General features: G+C 39.0%; 1 protein-coding gene across 11 annotated transcripts in view; it reads left to right on the top strand.

Moving 5' to 3' along the window:
- The window catches only part of ATXN10 (ataxin 10), a 338,097-nt gene that overhangs the window by 4,585 nt on the left and 319,606 nt on the right, over positions 1-13,906 (top strand). For all 11 annotated transcript variants that reach the window (XR_012155466.2, XR_012155465.1, XR_012155473.2 and 8 more), the window contains exons 2-3: positions 5,485-5,676; positions 11,747-11,829. Coding sequence is in view for 6 of the 11 variants with exons in the window: in XM_073315943.2 (XP_073172044.1) it covers positions 5,485-5,676; positions 11,747-11,829 (275 nt within the window). In the remaining 5 variants the exon portion in view is untranslated. The remainder of the gene's footprint in view (positions 1-5,484; positions 5,677-11,746; positions 11,830-13,906) is intronic.

Below are 13,906 nucleotides of genomic sequence, written 5' to 3'. Positions count from 1 at the left end.
TAAAAAAACAGGAAGCAAATGGGGAAGGAAAGTCCAATAGTTAGTGTATTAGCCTGAGACTTTAAAGACTCGGATTTAGTTCTCTATTCTTCCCCAGACTTCCTGTGTGACCCTGGCCAAGTGGGTTACTCTTTGTACCTCAGTTTCCCAACTTTAAAAAAGGGGACAATAGCACTTACCTACATTACAGGGATGTTCTGTGAATAATGCATTAAATATTTTAAGGTGCTCAGATACTATGGTAATGGGACTGTACAAGTACCTAACAAATAAATAAGTGGAAGTAAAAAGAATCCAACAATGTGGTTTAAAAAATTAAGATTTAAACATTTTATTTAGGAGTTTTTGGGCCTTACTCATGCATTTTAAATATATGATGTTGGCAATACCGCTAACTGCAGGGTGTGATCTTGTATGTTTACTTTTTTTTTTTTAATATTCAGAAGCTTTTTCTAATAAGAAACAGCGAAATATAACTGTATACATTGATGATGACTTTCTGCTTTTGACTTACCAGATGATTGATTGTGCTTCAGCTGAGAACATGGCTGCTGTAATCTGTGTTTTAACCTTCTGTTTGGGCTGCTGTAATTTCCTTTATTAGGGCTGCAATATACGAAGCATGACAACTCCAACTTGGGCAACTCTTTTTAAACAAGAGAAAATACAGAATAGACTAGGCTGAATCTCTATATGCTCCCCATTCAATTTTGAATACAATTCAAGGTCCTGGTACTAATCTCTGAAGTCCCTTTTGGGATAGGGCATGCTTCTCCATCTGTGAGCTATCAAAACACTTGCACTCAATGGGAACATGGGAACTTGATTGCACTTTGTGTGAAACTGGCACACTCAGTGAGCAGCCCTTTATCAGTGGAGTGTTCTTGACTATGGATACTCTTACGGGAGCAAAGCAAAATGAGCCCAAACTAGACATTTCAGAGCATGGTGCAAACATCTCACAATAACAAAGGCAAAAGAGCAAATTAAATGAACACAGAAATTCTTCCATGTAAAAGGGGGCTGACCTAAGACTGGGAGAGCATGATCCTCTATATGGAAAATGTAATAAGTTTATCAGAAATGCATGAAGTTTTGGCGATGCTTAAAGGAGCATGGTAATTTAAATCATACTTCTGCCTGAAGTTTTTACTTACTAATATTACAAGTAGCATCAAAAATTAAGCTCTTTGAGGCAGGGACCATCTCTTTTTTCTGTTTGTACAGCACCTCGCACAATGAGATCCTGGTCCATAACTAGGGCTCCTAGGTGCTATGGTAATACAAATATTTAACAGATTACAGGAAACTATTTTTCTTCAAATTTACTTTGTACATTCCACAGCATTATGAGTATAGTCAATGTCACTGTTTTACTTGTATGTTTGTGGGCCTTTCACATGGCAACAGGAAAGAGGAAAAACTTTAGTTTACCCCACCAGCCAAAAAAATAAAAATAAAAAATTGTAAACCCACAAATGTTGGCCAGGGGGTTTAGGGGCAAGTGTAGTAGCAGGAACTCTTCTTAACAAGCTTCTTACAATTGACTTGTTGTGTGACCTTAGGCACGTCGTTTATGGCATTTTTTTTTTCTTCTGGAACTGGCAAGCACCCATAAAACTAATTGATCTCTTTGTGCTTCACTGCCACATACATGGAATGAACTTCCCAATTTTGTTAATAGAGGGAAGATAAATCCATTCATGTGTTTCAAGTGCTCAGATTCTACAGTGAGGAGCAACATAGAAAAACCTATAACTATTGGCATTTAAAATAGTTTGTTGGAAACTGGCAGAATAATCAGACCTTAATATTTTACTAGAGTATATTATAAAAAATCATGATGTGCTACCTTTTTCTGAACAAATTTCTTAACTTTTCAGATTATCCTTTTTAACCAAAACATCTTATTTCTGTTTGTAATATAGGCTATCACAATAGCTTGAATTTCATGATCCAGTGAACAGTTAAAATGGCTTTCTGAACAATTCCTGTGCTGTACAGCTGCAGTTTGCTAAACAGAATAAGCCTTTATATTTGTATTGAAAAGCCTTTTGTAATTGTTTTTATAATGCGAGTTAGAGCACACTTTAACCCCCCCCCCCCAAAAAAAACCCCCAACAACTGTACTTAGAGCTTTTGCTTGTCTTTTACCAATTTAAAATAATTGACCAATGTCTATTAGAAAGGGGTGGCTCACGTTAGCTTCTGATTTTCTATATTTTGAAGTTAAGTCAGGAAAATTTACCAAACAGTTCCATGTGGTATTCCAACTCACAACATAGGTAAGAATAAAGGGAATTGCTAACAGACTATGAAAGTTTTTTATTTTTTGAGTAACTTAATTGGTGTACTGCTCTTAAACACTTGCGCTGTTAATGGTTCTGCATGGCATCTTGACTCAACAGAGCAAACGTGACTCTGAATATAGTTGGGTGCTCCTTTACCAGACACTGTCTCTTCAGTGTTGGGAAAAAAGTTCCTATGTATGTGTGGATGTATTTATTTATAGATTCTGTGGAATGTCAGTCTCCAAATCGTGTAATCTCCTGGCTTTTTGTGTGTGTAAATGGCAGTAGTTGCACTCTTGTCCTTGTCAGTGGGAGGCCTTAGTCAAATACATGTTTTTTTTTCATATTTTAAAACCAAACAAAATAACTTATTATGCATCAAGTGAAACGCTTTCCTTCCTATCCTTTCTCATGACTGAGGGGCAAATTTTGCAGTGTTATATCCCTTAGTTACTTCTTCGTTAGTTTTTTACATCTGAAAATTCAATTAACAAACGTAACTGGCAACCAAAATATAAGATTGCAAAAGAAAGTGATTGTGGACAGGTTATTCATCTAGATGTATAGTACTGACTGTACTGTAAAATAAAATATTTTTTTTGCAGCTATCTGTACTTGAGTTTCTTAACACTGATTGAGTGACTTTTTTATTCATGGTTTGGTTTATGGGAAAATGACCATTTTTGGTGTAAGTGTGACAGAATTCATTATCCTGTATGGCTGGATATTTGATGGTGACATCAGGATTTCTTCCTGATCAAGCATTACATTAATGAAACATAATCATCTCTTTATGTACCATGATCATTGTCACCTGTGTTGATGAACATTTCTTCCCCATTTTTATCTCCTTTTGGCCCAGTATTTAGCTTGGAAGATATTTCGCTGCTGCCGCTCTCAAGATGTAGCATTAAATGCTCCTGTGATCTCGTGTGCAACTTAAATCCGTCTAAGGGTCAAAGTGGCTGGATCCTGGTTTTCCATGTCAGCTGCATCTGGCTGGCAGTGTTGGAATGAGTTAAACTCTCTGTTCTTAAAGTGACACCATACTGCACTTTCTTGTGTAGCAGAGTTTCATTGGAATTCATACTGTATCAAATATGAATTACTGACTGGCTTTAATCTGTCATGTTCATCCCCTTTCTAAACATAAATTTTGAAAAAATAAATATTCCAACAGCTCTTTCTGGAAGCTTTTCACACATCTGTGTGTGACAGAGGACCTGGATGCTTGCTGCTTTTGTGAGAAATGTGCGTGTAAACTCCAGCATAACATTTTAGCATCAATTCTCTTCATCTGCTTTAACTCTGTGAGAGTGGAATGGCCTGTACATAAGAGGAAACCTCCACTCATATAATTATAGTTCTAACTTTTTTTTAGACCCCACATCATGGCAAGATATTCCCAAGAGTTGCATAGTTTTTCTCCTGTTCTAGCAGTTTTTCTCCCTTTACACCAACCTGCACTCCTGGGAATGCAGTCAATCTTGAACTTGCTGCCTCTTCCTTCCATCTCTCTTATCATGTGAAGACCCTTGCTCCATAATAATCATTACAGTAATGCATAGAGGCCCCAACTGAGATAGGAGCCCCATTGCACATGCACAGCGTACAACAGATCTTGCCTTGGAGAGTTTACAAACTAAATAAAGATAGAAGGTGGGGAGAAAAAATATTTCCATTTTAGAGTTGAGGAATTGAGAGAGAGATTGTGACTTGCATTCACTCACCTAGGAAGTCTGTGGAAGAGGATGGAAATTGAGCCCAGATCCCTGAGCTCCATTCCAGTGTCTTAACCGCTAGACTTTTTGAGATTATGCTTTCCCTTTGCTCTTCATGTGAATGTGCAGTATTAGCTCCTTATAGAACTTGGTTTCATCAGAATAGGGCCTGATCCAAAGCCTATTGGCGCTAATGGAAAGCTTTTGAAAACATGGAGTTAAGGTTGCAACCACCTAATGGTGCTCGGATTTCCTTGTGCCCTTCTTGAACGTGAGAGTTCAAATCCTTGAATTCACGTTTGGGAGGAGGAAAGCAGGGAATGCACACTTAAGTTACCACAGAAGATATCGGGGCAAGGGGTCATCCATTGACATTAAAAGGCACTAAATCAAAGCTGGTAAAAGAAAGTGATTATTTACAAAAAAGGATAATAACTGGTGGAACTTGCTGTTACAGGGTATGTACACCAATGGTGTAGTGAGATTCAAACATGTTTAAACATTTAATGGATTACCAGGGATCTAGATCTTCATGTTTCAGGATATAAACTTTCCACTAACACTCTGGGACTAGAAAAACTTCTCTCTGGGTGGGTTATTTTATTATGTAGTTTCTTGTTCCTTCCTCTAAAGCAGTGGTTTTCAACCTGAGGTCAGCAGACTCCTGGAGTTCTGCAGACTATGTCTAAGTCTTCCAAAGAGGTCTGCGCCTCCATTTGAAATTTTTTAGGGGTGTGCAAATGAAAAAAGGTTGAAGGCCACTGCTCTGAAACATCTGGTGCTGGACACAGTTGGTCTGAGTCAGTATGCTGATTCCTAATTCCTGTGTTCCTAAATGATCTTGTGCATCTTTTGTGTATATAGCAATAGTGTATGTGGTTAGGATGACCTAGACTGCTTTTGGTCTGAGAGTTGTTACTTAGAGTTCCATGAAAACTAAGTCAATATATGGCCTGTACTCAGTAATGATTGCTGTTTGGTATGTTGAAAGGATGGTGAGAGGTGTGTGTGTCACTTAAGACTCATTCGACACTGTGCTGACTAAAATCGGTATTTTCCATGATGCACAAGGTTGCTGTGGGTTTGTTTTTTTTTAGTCCTCATGATGAACTGGTATGCAGAATTATTTTAACTCTGCTAAGTACGTGCTTGGCATATCTTAAAATAAGGCCCTTGATTTCTGGGGAGGGCAAGGTTTTACAGGAATAGAGTTCACTTTATATAACTTACAAAATTAGAATGGACCTTTTGGATTTTTCTAATACCTAATAGTGAGTCAAAGATTTGGTGTGTCAGGACGGTTAAGTTTTTTCTTATTGCAGAAATATAGTATTATGTCAACTCTTCAATGTTAAATTTTAAATGACCATGACTTGAATAATAAACTTCATGAGAGATTTTCTTGTCTAGCCAGTATTTCCGCACCCCATTTATAATCCTCCTTTGCTCACTGCAGTTATACTTTATTTCAGAGAAATGGCAGAAGAAAGTATCTTCCAGAGTCTCCTGAAAATCTTGACTAAAGCCTCAGGTGAAATGGAATTGACCTGCAAGGATACCATGGAACTGACAACTCTAGACACATGTCTGCTGCTTATAGCCGAATGTTTCAGATGTCTACGGAATGCCTGTGTTCGGTGTGCCAGGAATCAAGATGTTATGAGGTATAGTTATGATCCTTATTAGCGTACACAAATTTTACAGAGTTTAAGTTGTTTTGGTGCTTATATAATCTTTTATTTTACCCTGTTGTGTTCTTGTTTGACTTGTAAGTGTATTAACTGATATTTCCCACTTACCAGAATCCTTTAAGAAAATATTTAGATTAAAATAATTATAAAAATTCACATGTCAGCGTTAAGGTTGTTGGATTGTGATGAAAATATGCTATTCTTTGTCCTCTGAATAATGGAAGCTGATTATGTGATCAGTATAATATTTATGATGTTAACTATTAATTTTTTAGCTTCTAAGTGGATGGGTTTTGTAAATGATAGGGAATATATTCTTAGAAGTCAGCAACCTTAGCTGACTTTTGAAATGAAGGATGGTTTAATCTTTTTTTAAGACATGTAGGTTTACATCTTGCGTGTGACAAAATATATTCGATATATGCGTATGCTATCTGGAGTAAATTGTACACTTCCACAAATTTTGACCGTTAGTCTAATATTAATGGATGTGATGAGCTGGATTCTGCCCGCAATTATGTAGACTCACCTCCATTTATTTCAGGTTGCATGGGTGTATTTCAAGCAGAGTTTAATTTTAATTTCTTAGTTTCAGTCATCCACTCTGGATTTGCAAAAAAACAGAGTAAAAATAAATGTTAAAGAGCTAGTAATACTTTGCTCTTATACTACTTCTCATTTTCAAAATGCTGTTAAAAATTTAGGTAGTTAAACAGTAATAGCCAGCCAGAAAATAGCCATATCAAGGTTGCTGGATTATGTGAAACTGTTGTTCAAAATCTCAAAAATTACTCTTTCTGGGACTTTTCAAACCTGACTTAATGAATTGCTGAGATACAGTATTCTATGTGAGATAGAAATTGGAATTTCTGTCCTATATTGGGGCAGAATAGCTGAAGTTGAATAACAGAACTCCATAAATACTATGATGGTGTTCAGATGAGGATGTTGCGTCCGTTAATCTTTTTTTTTTAAAAGACTTGCATAACTGAAAAAGGCTGTGAATGGAATTTCCTGGTAATCGCAATAAATAAAATGTTTAAATATGTTTTATATTGCTGCTTCCTCATTTTAAATGTTTCAGACTTTAGTGTTTACTTAGAATCCAAAATGAGGGTTGTATAATATTTTGTGGTTGCATCCTATGACAGCAAACTATTCAGACATTCTCAAACGACTGTAGTCTTCTTTTCACTCAGCAAAATGTTTAAAGGGTTATTGTTTTATTTCACACCACAACAATTAAGCACAAATGCATCTAAAATTCAGAAACATTAAGAATTTGGGTGAAATTATTAGTCATTACTTTCCAGATTCTGAAAGAGGTAAATCATCTTAGATATCTATTTAAAGTAGTTAAAGAAAAAGTTTTAGTGTATTTAAAAATGAAGATTTGTAAGTTTTATAAAAAACATACCATCTAACACGCAATTTACATAATTAGTCTATTTGCTAGGGGTCCAAATAAATGAATATAGCTGCAAAGATGAAATATTAGTCCTGAGGGAATAGTGTGCCACTGCGCGTGCGCAGAGTTCTGTGCTCTGTATGTGTGTGTGTGTGTGTGTATATATATGTATATATTTTTTGTTGAAAATAGTTTCTGCTGGAAAGTTGCTGCAGTTCTGCCTTTTTTCCCACCAGAGGGTGCTGTGGTGCTAAAACAGAGCCGCTGCTCCTGGCTAGCCTAGGGTGACAAGAAGTTCCAATAAAATCGGGACTGTCCCAATTTTTAGTTTTGTCCCGCTTCCCACCTGATGCATGGTCGGGATGCCATTTGTCCCAATATTGCAGCTTTGGCCACTCTGGCCACTTTTTTTGTGCTTCGGCAACTCCGCTCTGGCCGCTTTTCTTTTTGTTTTGTTTCCCCCATGTGTCCCGATATTTTGTCCATTTCATCTGTTCGCCCTAGGCTAGCCCCAGCTACGATAGGGAAGAGGGAGAACCTGCAGTGCCTTCTTCACAGTGCCTGTCAAGCCAGGTCAGGAGACAGACAGCATGGGGCTGCTGGAGGGTCACAGACAGGCTCATAAGGGCTAGTGGCGGAGGACAGACTGGGGTGGGGGCTGAATGGGCTTGTAGATGCAAGGCCACAGGGGGGAGGGAGATGCAGGGTGACATGGAGACAGGAGTGGGGATGCAGGGCCGCTTTGGGGTGGCTGAGTAGGGGCATAGACACACATGGGGACGGGGTACAGGGACACATGGAGATGGGTGGGGGCTGGCTGAGAGAGTGTAAGGACACGGGGAAGGGGGATGGCTGAGTGGGGGCACAGAGATGGGGACAGAGGGGAGAGAGTGCAGGGACACATGGGGGTCAGGGAGGGGGCTGGCTGAGGGGGTGTAGGGCCACAGGGGGAAGGGTGCAGGGACCTATGGGGATGGGAGGGAGTGGGTGTCTGGGGATGGAGGGACACATGGACAGGACGTGCAGGGATACATGGGGACGGGACAGATGTGCCTGACTGAATGGCAGAGACTAGGGGTCAGGCAGGGTCTGCATGGGGGAAGCTCTCTAAAAATCCCTCTCTGCCCCTTCCCCCCCCCCAAAAAAAAACAAACCAACCCCAACCCTGTTCCATACTTTTCCCACCCATACCCAGCAACCCTCCAAGTTCACACCTAGGCTCCTTCCCAGCAATTACTTCCCTCTCCCTCAGCTCCTCTGTTACCCTTGATTGTCCCAAGCCTTTGCATTGCTTCTGAGGGGTGCGGGAAATATGGTTCTGTATTGTGGTTTAAATTAATTATTACTCAGTTTTGTATTAGTATGCCTACTAAGGAATCTGATTGTCAAAAAACATTTCCTGAATCTTTTTTGTTGTCTGTATTGTTAGAGACATACTTGCTGACAGGTATTTTGAAATAAATTACCAAAATAATTGAAACTGGTATGGTTATATTGTGTTGTTTTTGACAAAATATGCAGAATTTTGCAGAATTTTAAAATACTGTGTGTAGAATTTAAAATTTGTTGGTGCAGAATTTTTATTTTTTTTTTGGCGCAGAGTAAAATTCCCCCAGGAGTAAAATCTACATAAGAAGCACACAGTTGTGTGATGGCATATTTTAAAAGCAAAAAAAGAAGAGGAAAGTGGTAGTATATATTTTCTGTAAATTTACTGTGAGTTATAGAAGCGCAGTGTGGGAGTCCAAACTCAAAGTTGGGCATAAAAAAATATTTTTACAGTGAATTTCTATACAGGTTGAAGATGTCAGTTAGCAGCACTTGGAAATGAAGTATTTCCTGTATCCCTGGAACAAGAATAGCAATGACAGTGCAAGTTTCTTCTTGTCAGCATACCTCAACCTAGATTGAGAAAAGCTGCCTCTTTTTCATCCTTCACAGAAAAGGGTGGAAAAATACCAAAAAACTCAATCGTTTCAAGTCAATCTGAAAAAATTTGGTCGATTCTTCTAAATGAAATTTCAATGCATCCTTGATTTGACAACAAAAATTAAAAAATGGGTTTGGTTCAAATTGAACTGGATATTTTTTGTTGGCTTTTCCTCCCTTGAACCAAAAATTCCATTATTTGTTCAGTTCTACTCACAATGCTGCCAGGACTGGTGGTGTCTCCTATGATGTGTATACCTAAGAGGACTATTGAATAGCTATCAATTTATGTTTAGTTTCTGTGTAGGAGCTAAGTATTTAATCTCTTGTTCAGTGAGTAAGAAGAAAGATGTTGCCTCCATTGGTTGCACCTCTGTGCCAGACTGATGATCGCCTCAACAGCCAATTAATGCGAGTTGATGCATTTTGTCAAGAAACTGAATTCTAATAGCCAAACTTGCTGTAGCTTGGCTACATGTGTAAAGGCACCTTTTGCATAGTAGGGAATATTCATAGAGGTCTATTTTGGCTTTGCCAGAAGCTCCATGTACACAGGCTGTGTGTGAGTGGCCTTCTGCTCCTTAAATACCCTGGGAGACACTTGGGAGGGGCCACAATGTGGCCCATAGTGATTTTTTTAAATTGCCGCAAAGGCACAGTTTGTTCAGGATTAAATGTCCCTTTAAATGTTCAGGAACTGTGGATGGAAGGAAAATGATCAGCTGAATTTGGTGTCAAGTTTGCAATATGCAGGGTTTAGAAATTTAAACCTTTTTGATGCTATTTAAAATCAAGCCAATACTTAGCTGAGGATTTTCAGGAAGGAATACTAAGGGTTTGAAACAAATAAGAGCCTTGGATGAAAATATATGGAGGCTGTCACTTCATTATTCCTAAGTCATTTTGTTCACTTGGCTCACTGCAAAGAAACTCATGTTTCGTACATGTGGACTGCTCTTTGCTTTAAAGCTTAGTTAAAAGAGGACCAAGTTGTCACTGAAAACATCTGCAGAAATGACAACATTTTAAATGACAACATTCAGCTTGGAGCTAAATTTACATATTCATAAATATTCCTGTGTGCACTGCTCACGGGAGAGAGTGGTGTGCTCCATGGGAGGTGGAGATTTACTGGAACAAGTTCTTTGCCTCCAGGGTAACTTTTGATTATGGAACTGTTCGAATACTTTGACCCTAATAGTCTTTTCTGGCAAGCTCTGAGCTGGTTTTCTTCCATTCCTCCCTCTGAACTAGAGTTAGGATCCATGACCACCTGGAATTTTCCTTGCCCTTATTCCATGGTTTTGAATATTTCCCTATGATTTTGATTTGAGCCTTAATTTGATTTGAGCCATTTTTGTCTGGTATTTTAAAATCCTGATAGTTAATGGTAGTGCATAATATACAGGGGCATTGATGGCATATTTCATAACTACTTAAACTATCTGAAGTTTTACTTTATGAAAATATTTCCATTTAATTATAGAAATGCCCAACTAAATTCTAATGAATTTGGATTTTTGGAGTGCAAAGAGGGAAAAGACTGAATCTGGATTTAGTAAGGGTCATGTTATGTGACACATTATGATAAGTAAGCTGTTCCGATGGTAATGCTTTATGGTTCTATTCAGAGCTTTGAGGAGTACAAGTGGTGGACTGCTAAGGTAGTTGTCCCTGGTGGTTCAGAAGGGAAGGGGTACGTACGCAGTCAGATGAGCTCTTGTTGCTTTCCTTTTAGCCAATGGTGCACAGTGTAGATGGGTTTATTTTTAAGGAAGGAGTTGAGGACACAGTGGGGTGGTCTGTTTCATTGTTCAGGAATGACCTTTGGATTGGGACCTATGAGTGGAATGGGGAAAGATGTAATGTAGCATATACCTATACAAAAACATAAATTATACATATTCAGTATTTAAAGGTAAATTACAACAAAAATAATAGTACAAGCAATTTATTCTTTAAAGATAAAATGTGAATTTATACGGTGCCTTTTCTTTGAACTGCATCTAGCCCAATGGTGTCCTGCTCCATAATAAGTAGGGATCCGAGGTCCTACAAATAGTAATCCTAGGTAATAAAAATAACTAGTAATAATGCTCCATATTGTTTCAGTGATAGTGCAGTGACTATAGACAAATGAAGTAGCTATTGTGCATTGAAACCAGTTTACACACAGCCTGTGGTATCCTTAGAACTTATTGAATGAGAAAATGTCAGCCATGGAACTGGGGTTATCCCTTAATGTGTTTGGAAAGTAATACAAAGTCTCTAATATCCACCTGGAGAGATTCCAGGGATTAACAGAGCAGACTGATCTGAAAGACAGCATCTCTAACACTCCATCCCAAATATGCACCTGCTGCACTGACCTCTACCCAGCATGCATTGGGTGGGTATAAAAACCCAAATCCTTGTGAGGGACATGAAACTGCAAACTTTTTGCTTAGAACTGAAAGTATGGTTATGCTAACAGTCTGGAATGAAGAGTTAACATTTTGTTTACAACTGTCAGAGACCCATGTCCTCCCCAATATGACTTTGCCTGTGGTGCATGATTCTGCATCCACTGAACTCAGGTGAGAGGCTTGAGTGAGTTTAGGATCAGTCTGTGATGTTTTGTGATGTAACTCCATACAGTTTTTTTTTCTCTTTTTTTCCTTAGGAGGTTTAAAATTAAACTCCCTCTTTGTTTTAACTATATAATAGGAATTTGGGTCTGACTGAAGTGTCTGTCCACTTGATCCAGTTGCTTCATGGATTAGAAGTTGAACAGGAATCGTTATTCGCTGGTAAGAGAGTATGCATTTTGGGTAATGTGCAACCTACAGTCTTTTGAAAATTATTATATTTTATTGCTTGGTGGCAGTTTTATAAATTGTAGCATTATGAAATCAACTTTTTACATTTTTCTATAAATAAGCTAAATGATTCTTCACTTGGAACTTGGCATGCTAACCTTCTTTCCTAATTCATACTTTTTTTTAAAATTGACTAAGAATAGTATGTGTCTCATGTGTATATACAATAAGATATAGCTGGTGCTTTAAAAGTCACCTGAAGGAGTAAGGCACCCAAATCTGACTTTTCATTGAGAATTTGGTGTCTTAACTCCTTTGTGTCACCTGGAAAATACCAGCCCTAAACCCGTCTCATATACAGTGTTTTACTAGGTCCATAATATTTTTTCTCCATTGTTCCCTGGAGATTGTAAAGGGGAAGATGTATGGAAATGTCAAGGAAATTATTAGGGTATTTAAACTGGCAAAAATGAAAAATGCCTATGATGCCTCCACTCTAAATATCTTTTGCTGTCTTATTGTCTTTTGTTTGATTTGGTGTTATTTGTAGAAATGAGTATATATTCATTTTTCCTTCTCTGACATTCTAGAAAGAATTTGTTTCCTGGATTCAGATAAATTATGGGGCTGTGGCCTTTTTTTACATAGATGTACCACTCTTTCTGGCCAGTCCAGGGTAGTATGTGCCAATAGCTGAACAATTGATTCAAGATCCATTCTTCCCTTACACTGGACATATAGAGAAGTATGTTGTTCAGAGAGAAGAAGTCTCTGTTGGCCCAGTGATCCTCCCTGGTTCATGTCCACTTGAGTTGCACACTACTTTTGCACTCCCCCAACTCAGTTTGCATTAAGTAAACTTCAGTAACTTGTCTTCTCCTACTGCTTTTCTGTGTATATATGAGTAGGGTCACCAACTCATACATTCGTGATGGTGAGGAAGGCTGGGAGAGAGAACAATTGGTTCTCAGCCTGCTTCTTTTTCTCCTTCTTCCCTTTGGAGGGATGGGTAGCTTTCTTGCCTCCTGTGATTGCTGTACCTCTCTCCTCTTGTGGAGGGAGTGGAATTAGTGCCACCAATGGTTTCTCTTCAAACACCTGCATTGGGTTGGAAAGGAGCAGTGGACCCCAGGCAACCTTTCCCACAAGACTACCATGATGTAAGGTCAATACAAATTATTTCAGTTCCCTGTTGGTGATTCCTTGCCCACTTCCACCACTGTTCTATCCCTTGCTGGGCTAGGGAAAGATTAGTGAGACTCTCAGGGATTCTTTGTGGAGGGAGCAGAACCAGAGCCCCCATTCTTGTGTGGAGTAGAGGAGGAGCTAGGGAGGGGAGAACCCTCCACAGAATATGGAAGGGAGGCATTGGGAGAACGTGGGAGATGAACCTCCAACCATTTCATGGAGCCAGGGAGAGAGCCAGGGAATACTCCATTCCACACCCGACCACTTCACAGGCCATGGAGCGAAGAGCAGAACTGGGGGAAGGTGGAGTGGGACATGAAACAGTGGGAGACAAAACCTGATAGGGCAGGACAGAGGTCCATAGACCTGTCCAAGGTAGTAGAGAGCGATAAGACCAAAGGGTTGATCCCTGGGAAAGCACTTTTCACCTAAAACCCCTTCAGAGGAACAGGGAGAACAGTGTGCATAGAGAAGCAGAGAGGTCCATCCTTCCCTACCCCTTAATAGGATAAGGAAAGGAGGGAGTCTTTTTTTGCAATCTTCTGTAGTGGCTGAGAGTGTTACTGCACTCATTGCAAAAAGCGTTGTGAACACTGGGAGGACTATCACTCTAGGGTGGCATGATGCTTGTTGCTTCCAGGAATGTGCTGTTATGTTCATGCGCTACCCTGCTGCTGTTTCGATCACAAGAAACAGCAGTGAGATGTCATCATCCAAAAAATCCAGAAAACTGACTTGCTGGAAAAATGAGGCTGAAATACTTAATCTGTGAAACCATATTTATAAGCCCTTGAAATTTAGAGGAATAAACTACTTTGTGGTTTATTAACCTCAATACACATATCAGCATATGGGTTTGCAGAATGAGGAGTTCCAATTT

The sequence above is a fragment of the Lepidochelys kempii genome, chromosome 1 (genome assembly GCF_965140285.1).
Source record: "Lepidochelys kempii isolate rLepKem1 chromosome 1, rLepKem1.hap1, whole genome shotgun sequence".
NCBI classification, from domain to species: Eukaryota; Metazoa; Chordata; order Testudines; family Cheloniidae; genus Lepidochelys; species Lepidochelys kempii.
The sequence above is the reverse complement of the archived record's forward strand: the minus strand, read 5'-3'. Positions and strand labels throughout refer to the sequence as shown.